The sequence below is a fragment of the Eumetopias jubatus genome, unplaced genomic scaffold, assembly GCF_037043125.1.
Source record: "Eumetopias jubatus isolate StellerSeaLion01/CBP00866 unplaced genomic scaffold, mEumJub1_p1.0 scaffold_5, whole genome shotgun sequence".
Lineage (NCBI taxonomy): Eukaryota > Metazoa > Chordata > Mammalia > Carnivora > Otariidae > Eumetopias > Eumetopias jubatus.
Window position 1 is genome coordinate 40878732 of NW_028274811.1, and position 15492 is coordinate 40894223.

The following is a 15492-nucleotide window of genomic DNA, read 5'->3' on the forward strand; positions in this document are numbered from 1 at the left end:
GTATCACGTTGATTGATTTGCGGATGTTGAACCAGCCTTGCAGCCCAGGAATAAATCCCACTTGGTCGTGGTGAATAATCCTTTTAATGTACTGTTGGATCCTATTGGCTAGTATTTTGGTGAGAATTTTTGCATCCATGTTCATCAAGGATATTGGTCTGTAATTCTCTTTTTTGATGGGGTCTTTGTCTGGTTTTGGGATCAAGGTAATGCTGGCCTCATAAAATGAGTTTGGAAGTTTCCCTTCCATTTCTATTTTTTGGAACAGTTTCAGGAGAATAGGTATTAATTCTTCTTGAAATGTCTGATAGAATTCCCCTGGGAAGCCATCTGGCCCTGGGCTTTTGTTTCTTGGGAGATTTTTGATGACTGTTTCAATTTCCTTAGTGGTTATAGGTCTGTTCAGGTTTTCTATTTCTTCCTGGTTCAATTTTGGTAGTTGATACATCTCTAGGAATGCACCCATTTCTTCCAGGTTATCTAATTTGCTGGCATAGAGTTGCTCATAATATGTTCTTATAATTGTTTGTATTTCTTTGGTGTTGCTTGTGATCTCTCCTCTTTCATTCATGATTTTGTTGATTTGGGTCATTTCTCTTTTCTTTTTGATCAGTCTGGCCAGGGGTTTATCAATCTTGTTAATTCTTTCAAAGAACCAGCTCCTAGTTTCGTTGATCTGTTCTACTGTTCTTTTGGTTTCTATTTCATTGATTTCTGCTCTGATCTTTATGATTTCTCTTCTCCTGCTGGGTTTAGCCTTTCTTTGCTGTTCTTTCTCCAGCTCCTTTAGGTGTAGGGTTAGGTTGTGTATTTGAGACCTTTCTTGTTTCTTGAGAAAGGCTTGTATTGCTATATACTTTCCTCTCAGGACTGCCTTTGCTGTATCCCAAAGATTTTGAACAGTTGTGTTTTCATTTTCATTGGTTTCCGTGAATTTTTTTAATTCTTCTTTAATTTCTTGGTTGACCCATTCATTCTTTAGTAGGATGCTCTTTAGCCTCCATGTATTTGAGTTCTTTCCGACTTTCCTCTTGTGGTTGAGTTCTAGTTTCAAAGCATTGTGGTCTGAAAATATGCAGGGAATGATCCCAGTCTTTTGGTAGCGGTTGAGACCTGATTTGTGACCTAGGATGTGATCAATTCTGGAGAATGTTCCATGGGCACTAGAGAAGAATGTGTAATCTGTTGCTTTGGGATGGAATGTTCTGAATATGTCTGTGAAGTCCATTTGGTCCAGTGTGTCATTTAAAGTCTTTATTTCCTTGTTGATCTTTTGCTTAGATGATCTGTCCATTTCAGTCAGGGGGGTGTTAAAGTCCCCCACTATTATTGTATTGTTGTCAATGTGTTTCTTTGCTGTTGTTATTAATTGCCTTATATAATTGGCTGCTCCCATGTTCGGGGCATAGATATTTACAATTGTTAGATCTTCTTGTTGGATAGACCCTTTAAGTAGGATATAGTGTCCTTCCTCATCTCTTATTACAGTCTTTGTTTTAAAATCTAGTTTGTCTGATATAAGGATTGCCACCCCAGCTTTCTTTTGGTGTCCATTAGCATGGTAAATGGTTTTCCACCCCCTCACTTTCAATCTGGGGGTGTCTTTGGGTGTAAAATGAGTCTCTTGCAGACAGCATATTGATGGGTCTTGTTTTTTAATCCAATCTGATAGCCTGTGTCTTTTGATTGGGGCATTTAGCCCATTAACATTCAGGGTAACTATTGAAAGGTATGAATTTAGTGCCATTGTATTACCTGTAAGGTGACTGTTAACTGTCTGTTGTCTGTGTTCGTTTCTGCTCTTTGCTGCTTTTAGGTTCTCTCTTTGCTTAGAGGACCCCTCTCAATATTTCTTGGAGGGCTGGTTTCGTGTTTGCAAATTCCTTTAGTTTTTGTTTGTTCTGGAAGCTTTTTATCTCTCCTTCTATTTTCAATGATAGCCTAGCTGGATATAGTATTCTTGGCTGCATATTTTTCTCGTTTAGTGCTCTGAAGATATCTTGCCAGTCCTTTCTGGCCTGCCAGGTCTCTGTGGATAGGTCTGTTGCCAATCTAATGTTTCTACCATTGTAGGTTACATATCTCTTCTCCTGAGCTGCTTTCAGGGTTTTCTCTTTGTCTCTGAGACTCGTAAGTTTTACTATTAGATGTCGGGGTGTTGACCTATTATTATTGATTTTGAGAGGGGTTCTCTGTGCCTCCTGGATTTTAATGCCTGTTTCCTTCCTCACATTAGGGAAGTTCTCTGCTATAATTTGCTCCAATATACCTTCTGCCCCTCTCTCTCTCTCTTCTTCTTCTGGGATCCCAATTATTCTAATGTTGTTTCGTCTTATCGTATCACTTATCTCTCGAATTCTGCCCTCGTGATCCTGTAGTTGTTTCTCTCTCTTTTTCTCAGCCTCTTTATTTTCCATCATTTGGTCTTCTATATCGCTGATTCTCTCTTCTGCCTCATTTATCCTAGCATTTAGTGCCCCCATTTTTGATTGCACCTCATCAATAGCCTTTTTGATTTCGATTTGGTTAGATTTTAGTTCTTTTATTTCTCCAGAAAGGGTTTCTCTAATAACTTCCACGCTTTTTTCAAGCCCAGCTAGTATCTTTAAAGTCATGATTCTGAACTCTAGGTCCGACATCGTACTAATGTCCGTATTGAGTAGGTCCCTGGCTGACGGTACTACCTCTTGTTCTTTTTGCTGAGGTGATTTCTTTCGTCTTGTCATTTTGTCCAGAGGAGAATAGATGAATGAGAGAACAAAAGGCTAACAGGTTTACAACGTCCCCAGCAAATATACTGTATAGAAATCAGAAAAGACCTGAAACCAGGGGAAAAGAAAGGGAAAGAAAGAAAAAAGAAAGAAAAAGAAAAAAAAAAAGAAAAAAAGATAAAAACAAAAACAAAACAATTCAAAAAAGGCAGAATATGATCAAATATGATCAGGCTAGTGCATAGATCAGTGCCACACACTAGATTTTGGGCGTATTTTGGTCTGTTAGAAAAAAGTGCCTCCTAAAATTTTAAAGGAAGAAAGACATATATGTACAAAATAAGGGTTGATACAATGAAGGGATGGAAAATGACTGTAAAGATGAAAATTATAAAAGATTTTATAAAAGGACTTGGTAAGATAAGTTGTTTGAAAAAAGAAAGAAGATTTAAGGAAAAAAAGGAAAAAGGGAGAGAATGTGATCAGGCAGGAGACTAGAACAAAGCCATACACTAGTGGTTTAGGGTATATTTTGATCTGTTAGAAGAAACTGTACCTCAAAATTTTAAAGAGAGAACAACTTATATATATATATGCCAAAAACAAGGATAACTACTATGAAGGGATAAAATATGACTCTAAAAATGAAAAAAAAAAATAAAAAATAAAAAATGTTTTTTTTTTAAAAAAAGGGATTTATAAGATGTTGGTTGAAAAAGGGAAAAAGAAAAATAAAAAAAAGTCAACAAAAATTAACTTTGATGAAATAATGAATCATGGTATAAAAAAAAAAAAAAAAAAAAGAAGCCATGAATCTATGTGCAGTATTCCCCTAGCGCTGGAGTTCTCCTATTCTCCTTGATCGATCAACTTGGTCTTGGCTTGCTGGCTGTTTGTGTTGATCTTCTGGGGGAGGGGCCTGTTGCTGTGGTTTCCAAATGTCTTTGCCGGAGGCGGAATTGCCCTGCCCTTGTCGGTCCGGGCTAAGCAAGCTGCTCTGGTTTGCTCTCAGGAGCTTTTGTTCCCTGCAAGCTCTCGGTACAGCTTTGGAGGACCAGGGCGAAAATGGCGGCCTCCCAGTCTCCGCCCGGAGGAGCCGAGAACTCGGGGCCCCACTCCTCAGTGCGCCCCCAGAGAAAAGCAGTCACTCCCGTGTCCCCGGTCTCTGGCCGCACTCCGTGCTCACCCGGCCTGTGATCGAGCGTTGCTATCTCTGGCACCCGACTCCGCTCGGAGTCTCCAAACCCAGCAGATCCCTGCAGTGCGTTCCCGCACCGCTCCTCCCCGGGAAGGAAGGGGAGTCTCCCCGGATCTGCTGCTTGTTGGGTCCTTGCTGGGGGAGCCGTGCCCCGACTGGGCCGCAGATCACAGTTTATGGCAACCCCGAGCTGAGAGCCCGCGACTCTGCTCCGTATCTGCAGCCAGCTTCCCCGCCCCGACACCTGGGAGCTCTGCCGCACTCAGGCACCCCCGGTCTCTCTGTGACCCCAAGGGTCCTGAGACCACACTGTCCCGGGAGGATTCCACCCCCCGCTTAGCCACTGCAGCGACGTCCCTCCGCCGAGCCAACTTTTAAAAGGTCCGATTTTGTGCTCCGCGGCTCTAGCACTTGCCAGAAGTGGCCGGCGGAGGCCCCTCCCCCGCCGTCTATCCTCCCGAATATCGCCTCGGATTCGCTTCTCCGCACGTCCTACCTTCCAGTAAGTGGTCGCTTCTCTGTTCAGAGAGTTGTTGCTACTCTCCTGTTCGATCTCCTGTTGAGTTCGTAGGTGTTCAGAATGGTTTGATCCCTATTCAGCTGAATTCCTGAGACCAGACAAAATCTAGGTCTCCTACTCCTCCGCCATCTTGCTCCGCCCCCTCCTTTTTTTATTTTAATGCATTGCATATTTTTACATATTCATGATCTTAGTTTATACAGTTTTGTATACTTAATTCTTTTTTACAATTTTGAACATCTTCCCACCTTAAACTTAGTCTAATAACCATTATCCTATTGTATAAGAGATATTATTAAAGTTTTGGGCTAAGAAACAGGGAATTACAGCATAGCATATCATAGGCCACGGCATAAGACTGGATAAAGATATTGTCTATTTTGGTGATCTTCTCACGTATTACAAATGACCCTAAAACTAAATGACTTGAAACCATAGCAGTCATTTCATTCTTTCTGGTGGTTTCTGTGGGTCAGAAATTCAGGAAGGGCCTATTGAATGGTTCTGGCTCAAGATTCCATGTGATTTCCATTAGCCTGAAGATATTCTTGTTTTGTCCATAGTTGTTAACCATTATACTCATTGAGTTCATAAAAGATGTTTTGCAACAGTTTCTTGTGTTTTCACCATGGCGCTAATGGATGGGGCTGGAGAATTATAGGCTTTTGTATGGTTTCAGATGTTTCTGGGGAAGATGTATTCATAATATTCTTATTGATTGTTTAGTTCAGATGTTAAGAACTCATGTTTGCAGGGGCCAGGAGGAGATTGTGTGGTAAACTAGAACAATTCTTGGTCACCAAAAGGGGGCAGCAACTACTCAGCCCCAATTATTACAGAATGATGTGATGACAGATTTTTCAACTTAAGAAAAGCCAAAAATCCAGAATTTTAGGTGAAATCCCTTGGTTTTTAATTGTTCACAAATGAGAATTATTTTTTTAGTCACTGTGTGAACCAAATACATCATTTGTTCAAGTTAGATTTGGCATGTCGGCTTCTAGTTTTCTTTAAACCTGCTTTCCTACTTTGTAATTAAAAAATTATAGGCACCATAAGGTTAATAATTTACCCAGGTCTAAAGCTCAGCCATAGCACTGGTTTACTAATTCATAAGCCAGAATTAATGTTATTGGAATTATTTCTTTGTAATATTATATAGTATTTAACAATTAACATAGAAAATTTCTTTTAGGTATCTGCAGCTGGATTTAGTCCTGGGAGAATAGTATTGATTTTATTCTAAAATGAGACTATTTAGAGAGAGAGAGAGAGAACAGTATCACCTATGAAAGTACGTTACCTTTCCCCCAGTATTTGCTTCTCCCTCTGGTCTCTTTCTTGCTGAATAAGACCCAGCCACTAACGACAGAAACTTGGGAGTCATCCTAGATTCCTCTCCCTTCTCTCTCTTCCCATCTTCCTGAGTGTTTCCTCTGTCTCTACCCACTAATGTGCCTTCCTTATTTCTTGCTTAGAGTACTGCAGAAGCCCTTATTTTTGTTGCCTCTATCTTGAGTCTTTATAATCCATCCATTATACTGCTTTCCCAGTGTTCTTTCCAAAGCACAGAGCCTATCATTTCATTCTTTTGGCGAAAGTCTCTCAGTTATTCCCTATTGCTTTTAGAATAAATGCCATAATTTAGTGTGCTGTTGCCCTTTCCTCTCTAGCCACATCCCACACATATTTCTTTATCTTAGCATGACCTTTCCCTCACTCCTACCCCAAATCCCAATTCCTACATATTTTTTCCTCCATCTTATGAAACTTGCTGTGAATTTCTCCAATCTTATTTTAATAAAACTCCTCAACTTTTTTTGCATAATTGCCTGTATAACCTGTTAGATCACTCTCCTGTGATTACTGTGTTTCTTGTCTGCCACCCACCTTAGTGGCATGTATGTAGTAATACATAGTGCTTGTATTATTGTCCTCTTTGTTTGACTTAATTCTCATTTGACTGTCAGGAACCCAAATTTAGTTTTTTTACTTTATTTTTGATTAGTTAGAACTATTTATAAAGATTGATAGTTCATGACTTTATTCTTTTTTAGAAGTCAAAAAATAGGTTTGCTTGTTTTTTTAATTGAGGTAACGCCCTCAAAATTACCAAATGGGTCTATTAAACCCTTTTATAGATGTAAGATACGTTGTGGAACCTTGATTACAGAATTGTAGAAACACTATCTTTGTAGTCTTTTATAGCTTCCATTGAGCGCAGTTGAGCATTCACATTTTTTTGTTTTCCACCCATGATGGCAAAGAGAAAACAGGAAATACATTTTCCAATTACTACACAAATCAGAACATAAATGATGGTGAAATTAGTCATATAGCAAAATCTTAGACTACAGGTAAATTTTCGAACTGAAGAATCAATGAGTGAATAATATATCTCTAAGGACAAAAGAAAATTTTAAGATTATTATTTATTTTAGTTTCCTTTCTGTTTAGCAAGCAGGAGTTATGTAATGTTTTGTGCTAAGAACTTGGACCGTTCCATTTTACTAAAAGGACTTGTGACAGTAGTCTTTTATCTTTTATGATTTGTTTGCTAAATTGTCCTTGATAGTTTTTAAGTGGTCAAATACTAAAGACAGTTGTAAATACAAGGAAATAGTTAAGAGGGAGAGAGAAAAAAAAATCTGTTGGATTGATCATTCTAATCTTTATAATATAAACCTGAATATGAAAATGTTGTACAGTTAAAGAGCAAAGAGGATGGCCTTTCCTCTTCAACAAAATTACAACTTGTGAAAGTTTTAAAAAATAATATATTTTGGTGATTCAAAAGAGGAACCAAAAATAATAAGCTAGAGTCTTTTTTTTTTAAGATTTTATTTATTTATTTGACAGAGAGAGACAAAGGGAGAGAGGGAACACAAGCAGGGGGAGTGGGGGAGGGAGAAGCAGGTGTCCCGCAGAGCAGGGAGCCCGATGCAGGGCTCAGTCCCAGGACTCTGGGATCATGACCTGAGCCGAAGGCAGACTTAACAACTGAGCCACCCAGCTAGAGTCTTTAAAAGAGATGATTTAAAATCTGCAGTCAATAGTATACTTTGATAATGCTAAGTGCAGGAGAAAAACAGAAGTAATGATAAGCTAGTACCTATTGGAGATGTATTTGAAATTTGGAATTGTGTTTACTACATGGATATTGTCCAGATTCACAGATGACAGTTGATGAGCAGCAGTTAGTTGCATTTAAAGGCCATTGGCCATCTTGGTTATATACGTTTTCAACACTGGGAATGCAATGTGTGTCTCCTATGGTTATGTTGTAATTATGAAGATTTCTAATGAAGTTGTTTTTCATTATCCCTTTGTGTTATAAATTGTTAAACAACTTAAAAACAATTAAATGGATCCTTGGACCCAGAGGAAAAATGGTGATGACTATCTTTCCTGATATACTGAGAGTTAAGAAAGAGTTCTTTATTTCAGTAAATGTTTGCATTTTGGTGTTTCCTAGAATGGGATTTTTACATGAAATAACCATCTTACGTTTATTATTGATATATTGGAAAATATAAAGACCTGCCATTTTCTTTTCTTTCTTTCTTTTTTTTTTTTTAAGATTTTATTTATTTATTTGAGAGGGAACACAAGCAGGGGAAGTGGGAGAGGGAGAAGCAAGCTTCCCGCGAAGCAGAGAGCCTGGTGCCACGCTCAGTCCCAGGACACTGGGATCATGACCTGGGCCGAAGGCAGACGCTTGACTGACTGAGCCACTCAGGCGCCCCAGACCCGCCATTTTCTTAAATAAATCTTTGTCATTCCTCATTGATCACTCCTTATGGTCAAATAATGGATTTTATTTAAAAAACTTTCTACATTTTAAGCATTATGTATACATTTTTTATTTTTATATACAACATTTGAAAATTATTCTTTTTTTTGTGGTGATCTAGTGCTGATGAGCTCCTTCTAACTGAGATGATGTTTAATGGCCTTTTCAATGACCTGTCTGCAGAACAGGCAACGGCACTGCTAAGCTGCTTTGTGTTTCAAGAGAATGTGAGTTAATAGATTTAACATACCTTAATGATTAATTCACACATCCTGTAACTTAATTTTAATATTATGGATATTTTAAATTATAAAAATGTTCCATATTTACATATTATGGGTAATGTTAATTAGAAATCAGCACTAACACAAATATAGTAAGAGAGTATTAAATAATTAAATACGTATTATCAGAAAGGAGAGTGAAATAAGATCTTATTTTTGGATAGTCATTAATCATATTCCAAGCCTTAAATTTGTTCTGTAACCCAGTGCATTGTTTGAAGATCTGTTCTGGTCAGATAGTCCTAGAAAGAAAAGGATGAATGAATGAAAATAAAATTAGGCAAAAGAGTGAAAATAAAAGGGGATAGTGAGGTTAAATTAATATCTCTCCTCCCAATAATGGATAACAACTGTGAAACAACTGATTTTCTGAGTGGCTGAAGTCTTAGTTGTCATAGGTAAGGTTTGAGGTAGTGGCTATAGGATTCTCATTTTTGGTTTTGCAGTAATTTTTTCATTGAGTGGTTTGTTCACTTTCAGCAACTCTTAAAAATCAAAAAAAGAAGTGCTGGATGGCCCACCACAAAAACTCTATAATCTGTCTTTTACTTTTTTCCAAAAACCAGTATGATTTGTTTTAAAAAGTAAAATGCATGTTTTACATTTCAAACTTTATTCATTGTGGATGAAGTGGACAAAATAAGAATAAGACAAAGACATTTGCCCTCTAAAAATAATACTGATTTCTAAATTTTTAGAAGACCTTTTACCATGTACACTTAGTTTATTTATTTTTTTTAAGATTTTATTTATTCATTTGCGAGAGAGACAGAACAAGCAGGGGGAGAGGCAGAGGGAGAGGGAGAAGCAGACTCCCTGCTGAGCAAGGAGCCCGATGCAGGACTCAATCCCAGGACCCTGGGATCATGACCTGAGCCAAAGGCAGACGCTTAACCATCTGAGCCACCCAGGCACCCACCATCTACACTTAGTTTAACGTTCAAGTGAATTGTGTGTAAGACACTGTTTTTGCAGTTCTGCCATTGATGGACTTATTAACTATTTCCTTCTTTATGAAGCAGGTCAGATACTTTACTTGTTGGAATAAGTAGGTCTATTCTCTCAGCTCCCTGGTTACTGATTAGAATTAGAGCTAGAGTGGCAGTGATAACAAAGAGGACAATAATCATAAAACAATTTATACTCCTGAGAATGCCTGCTCTGCACCTGTGAAGTAATTTGCAGATGAAGAATTCATTACTTTACAAAATACTCTGTTTGGCTGTTGTTTTTCTTAGGTTCAGAATGTTATTACAGTAATTTCTGGGGTAGTTATTAAGAATATTTGTCCAGTTCTGTTTGAAAAGACCTAAGTTTGAAGATGATTTGGGGATTGGTGCTCTTCTGCCTGTGTCAGACTTTGTCTTATAGCTAATTTCTTGCATTTGTTTTGTTTTGTTTTGTTGTTTTTAATGTGGCACTATAAAAATCCTCTGTTTTCTGAGAGCCTAAGTATGTTACCTCTTTAAAGGAGTTGGGCTTTACCAAACCATTATTCTGAAATTTGTGGGCAAGATGTCACTATGTGGTTAATTAAGATTTGTTCAGTGAAACCACACTGTGTTATATGTAGTGTCATCAATTCTTGTGGTGGTGCCTTTCAACAGCAAGATGGAAAATTACACTACAAGTCACATGGAATTTTGTTGATACTTTTAGAAGAATGTTTTCTAGCCAGATGGAAAGGTTAAACATAGTAAGGTACTTGTTATAAATATGAAAAAGTCTGCTTAATATACTAACTTCTTTTTAGAAATGTGTTCTTTCTAAAACTGTGTCCCTGCATTTTTTATGTCATTAAGAGTAATTTAAAGATGAAATACAGTCTTTAGAATATAAGTATCAAGTAACTACCAATATTTATTAAAAATCTGTGTGCACTGCCCAGATCTAGGCACTAGAGATAACAGAAGTTTTTGCTTTCCTAATATTTATATGCTAGTAGATGAAGGTAAACAATAAAGAAGTAAAGTACACACAGATTATGTCAAATGGTGATGAAGGTTTGGAGGAAAGTGAAGCAGAGGAGGCAGAAAACACTGGCATAGGGTTACTATTTTAAATAAGGTGATGAGTAAAGGCCTCACCAAGAGAGTGAAATTTGAATTGAGACTTAAAAGGAGAGATGAAGGAACAAATTGTACATACACCTGGTGGGAGAGCATTGGTGAAATCACACTTAGGTTACTTTTGTCAGGACCAGTGTCTTCTACTTATATTAACCAGAGAGGAAGTGGTCAGTAACTGTTGACCATGAATGGACACAATATCAAAGATGTTAAGTAGTCTTGAGTTCACAAACTGAGATGTTGAGTTCATTGTGGCCATTTTGTTTTTTCATCATCATGGTTTTTCTTTTTTTCTTTTTTCTTTTAATTTGGACAGGAATAATACAGAACCTAGGTCATTATTTTATTACATAATAGACATATAACATGCACAGCAAAACCAGTCCTGTATAAATACTGATGCTTAAAATAAAGGCATAACGGTTGCACCTAACCTATAATAGCTTTTTAAGAAAATTTACCTATAATTTAAATCCTGTCTCACACATACATACATACCATTTTTGTAATAATTTTGTTTTTGTGAAAGACTACCTTTGTTGGACTTTGTTCACAAATAACTGTTTTTATTCTAATTACGATAGAATAGGGTTTTGAGGATCTGACCTTTTCTTTCTCTTTGACAACGTAGAAAACCAACACACAGAATCCAAGCCACTTGCCCAAGTTCATTTGCCCAGGTAGTAATACCTGCGTAAAATAAAAATTGAGGACACTACTTTTAATGTTCTTTATCCCAGATTTTTGATTTCCACAGAATGAGAGTTGCCTAGGAGCCCAAACTATGTCAAAATCAAACTGTGATAAAACAGTTTATAATCATTTTGATGTAAGTAAACTACTATGGGTGTTTATAATATTTGCTCTCCCTCCATTCCATTTGTGGTCACAGAAAGTAGCTGGTAAATTGTAAATTTAGGAGTGTAATAGTTTCCTCTGAGAAATAATAATAATATAATTTAGGATGAAAGGAGTGGTAATTTTGCTCATATCAACCAATGTCATTAGAAACTCTAAATGCTAATAACTAAGATCTTATAATTTGGTATTGATGGATATCATGAAGGCTTTGTTTTGTTACAGCAGAAAGCATTTTAAACTTGGGTTTTTACATCCTTTTCTTTCATAGTCTAGTGAGATGCCCAAATTAACAGAGCAGTTAGCAGGACCACTTCGTCAAATGCAGGTAGGAGTATTTTGAACTGCATGTTTTATGAATAGTATATGTAAAATGAACATTTTTGACAGTCTAATCCTAGTATTTATCATTCCACAGAGACCACTTCCTTCAAGATTAAATATGTTATTTGGTGTTAGTCTTGTCATTTAATGCTATGTTGATAACATCATTTGGGATTTTTACTTGAATAATTAAACATTCTCCCCACCAGTGTAATAAATTGTATTGAGTTACTGTGCCTGTAGATTTAACACTACATAATGTAGCTAGGCAATATCAACAACTCAGTGCCTGCATTGTTTTCCTTGGTATTAAGAATGGCAACTTGATGGACTAGGATTAGTTAGCTTAATTTTTTATATGTTTTTCCATTGTAGTTTACAACAAAGTTTTAAAATATGTTTTATCCTAAGAAATTAATTATCCCTGGGCCCTTAAAGCCCCAGTAGCTTATAGTAATGAATTTGTGTGTTTTATGATTTTCTTATGATGAACTGATTTTATCTACCTTTTAACAGACAGACAGGGAAAGATGAACTATATTATACTGCAAGAGAGAAGTGAATCATAAAAAGAACCTCTTAAGTGGCAAATTTAATATCCCTTATTACTAAGAAATTTAAATTTCTAGAACCAGGGAAGTTTATGTAGGACTAGGTGGTTTTGACCTTTTATATTACCAAGGAGAAAAGAATGAATCTGAATATCTCACTGTGGGGGAAAAAAAATTAAGGTTTATATTTTTTAAAGCATTATTGGGGAAAAGCATTATTTTGCCATAGGATTTGTGTTTTTCTAAATCTGTTTTGTTATTGATATCTTTGGGTTTTTTGGGGGGGTTGCTATTAATGAAATACTTAAAGATTAGTTAAATGCTACTCTTGAATGACTTTAATGAAGAGTTTCTATTTTTTATTAAAAAAAGGTTTAATTGGGTAAAAATCACGCTCTTGATACATTTTTCTTAATTCAGTGTAATGGGGAAATGTTACAGTTGGATCACTTAGCAGTGGAAAACGCACTGTAGCTACTTAGAAGCACAGAGAATCCAAACTGTGGGCATAAGAACCTAGAAAAAAAGGACCTTGTGGAATTCTGGCTCTGGAAACCTAAGAAACCTAAAGAAAAAAAGTACATGGAAGATCATAAGTAAGAAATTTTAAGTAAATCTTTTTGTCTTCAAAGGAATGTGCTAAAAGAATTGCAAAAGTTTCAGCAGAAGCCAAACTGGAAATTGATGAGGAAACTTACCTAAGCTCATTCAAACCTCACTTAATGGATGTAGTATATACCTGGGCAACTGGAGCTACATTTGCCCATATCTGCAAAATGACAGATGTCTTTGAAGGTATGTTTAAATTCTGTATACATACATTCCTTTCTGATATATAAGAAATATACTCAGGATGGCATTGTTTTAACTAAATAAGAATAATATGTTATTTTTAATTTTTGTTAATAAAATGGAATGGTAGGGCACCTGGGTGGCTCAGATGAGGTTAAGTGTCTGCCTTCGGCTCAGTTCACGATCCCAGGGTCCTGGGATCGAGTCCCACTTTGGGCTCCTGCTCAGCGGGGAGCCTTCTCCTCCCTCTGCCTATTTCTCTCTCTCCTTGCCTCTTATGAATATATAAATATAATCTTAAAAAAAAAATAAAATGGAATGGTAATGCCATCAGAGATAAACAGATGATCCTAGTAAGTCAGGTTCGTGTGAGGTTTTTGTTTTTTTTTCAATCTCTTGGCAGTAATCTAAAGGCTTGTTATATTAATTCCACTAAAAGACAGCAGAGCTGAAAATGCTGTCCATCATTGCATTTCTAATAACAGACTTGGCCTCAGTAAGATGGTACTTCAGCATGAATCAGATTAATGAGCAGTCTTTTTTTTCTTTTTTAAAGATTTTATTTATTTATTTATTTGACAGAGACACAGCCAGAGAGGGAACACAAGCAGGGGAAGAGGGAGAGGGAGAAGCAGGCTTCCCGCTGAGCAGGGGGCCCGATACGGGGCTTGATCCCAGGACTGGGACCATGACCTGAGCTGAAGGCAGACGCTTAATGACTGAGCCACCCAGGAGCCCCATGAGCAGTCTTTTAAAATGTCTTTAAAAGACTGAAGAATAATTGTTACTCAACTGAACAGAAATTTTAAGTGAAAAAGTAAAGGCAGAGGGAATATAAAAGAAATAATAATTACACGAAGCAAAAACACAGTATCTAAGGGAGACCATTTTAGAAAAGTTTTACCCATTTCAAAAAGATTGGCTTATATAGGTATTTATAAGGGTGAATGGTATTTACCAAATTAGATATTTATATTGAACTTTTTAAAAATGAAAGTAAACGAGCTTGGACTTCATAGAGATTATTATAAGAATATTTAAAATGCTATTGTTTGTGGCTCTGTTTTAAGAAAAATTGTATTTTTACACATCTGATATTATATGCTTTTTAACTGATACTATTAAAGACTGAGAGTTTACTGAGTTTATGAACATGGATTTTTATGACGTATAGGTCAAACATCTGCAACAGAATATTGAAATTTTCAACTAGGAGCCTTTAGTATATTGAACTTCATGGGTTTTAAGGTTTAAAATGTTAAAGTTTATAGTATATTTTTTTTATCATGGTGTCCTGGTATATAGTGTTATGAAATTTATTTCTAAGCCTCCATTAAATGATCATTTAGTAATAGGGTTCCAAAATCTTGCTCTGAGTACTGCATTCTCTTACTGGGACCATCATTATTTATTAAGTGATGGCTGTGTGCCAGGCATTGTGCTAAGCACTTTATAGAATTTAGATCTCATCACCAAAATGGCAAGTCAGGATAGATACTGTTTCTACTTGGCACAAGGAAGTTGAGTTTTTTTAAGTAATTTGCCCAAGGTCATAGAGGTGTGGTATATGATGGCACTATGATTTGAACCCTGGCCTCTGTGATTACAAGTCACATGGTAATTAATAACTTAATCTAAGTACCATAATGCCTTATCCTTGAATTTTGGATAACCTAGAGACTTCTTAAATCATGACCATCTCTGACCTAAATCGTACCATCTCCATCCACTGACAGTTCATGCTTGTAGGCATGGTAAGGAGATCTGTAATAGTTCACGGTGGGGAGCAATAACTGAGGATAGGAGAAGAGGGACCTCGCTTGTGAGCACTGCTTCACACTCAGGAACCTAGGTACGTGTAGGACCACTTATGTGGTGTGAAGGTGCAAAGGCAGTCATACAGTGCCACCACTCTTCAGTCTGGCATCTTTTTGGAACTTAAGGATGAAACTTACGTTCTCTGCCTGTTCTGTGCCTGATTGTTGAGAAAAAATAATCAGACCGGCGAGAGGCCAAGTGACACTCGGAGAAGTAGGAGAAGTTGGATTTATTTTACGCCAGCAGCCCCAGATGAGCTCACGCTCAAAGTTCTGGGCCCCAGGGAAACGGGGCTTTTATAGGGCCCTGCAAGCAGTCAGTCAGGTTCCAAGGGCTGTCCTGACTGCTGGTCGGTGGGTTTGAACTGGGGGAGTGGGGCTGCTTTAGGTGGGGACAGTAGTGCCGGGAGCTGGTGGCGGGAAGCCTGTTTACAGAAGCAGAAACAGCTGGTTATCTCTTGCTCCCAGTAGGGCTTCTGGTTTTCTCTAGCTTATTGTTCGTAACTTCCCATCTTCTGGGGTCTCCTGGCCTGGGCCTGCTCTGGGTAATTTTCCTCTTCATAATGACTGTTCTA

General features: G+C 37.2%; 1 protein-coding gene across 2 annotated transcripts in view; it reads left to right on the plus strand.

Annotated features, from left to right (window-relative positions):
* MTREX (Mtr4 exosome RNA helicase) overlaps nucleotides 1-15492 on the plus strand; it is a 126989-nt gene that overhangs the window by 97349 nt on the left and 14148 nt on the right. For both annotated transcript variants that reach the window (XM_088023309.1, XM_028119130.2), the window contains 3 exons: nucleotides 8344-8449; nucleotides 11705-11761; nucleotides 12941-13103. In XM_088023309.1, coding sequence (XP_087879435.1) covers nucleotides 8344-8449; nucleotides 11705-11761; nucleotides 12941-13103 — 326 coding nt within the window. The remainder of the gene's footprint in view (nucleotides 1-8343; nucleotides 8450-11704; nucleotides 11762-12940; nucleotides 13104-15492) is intronic.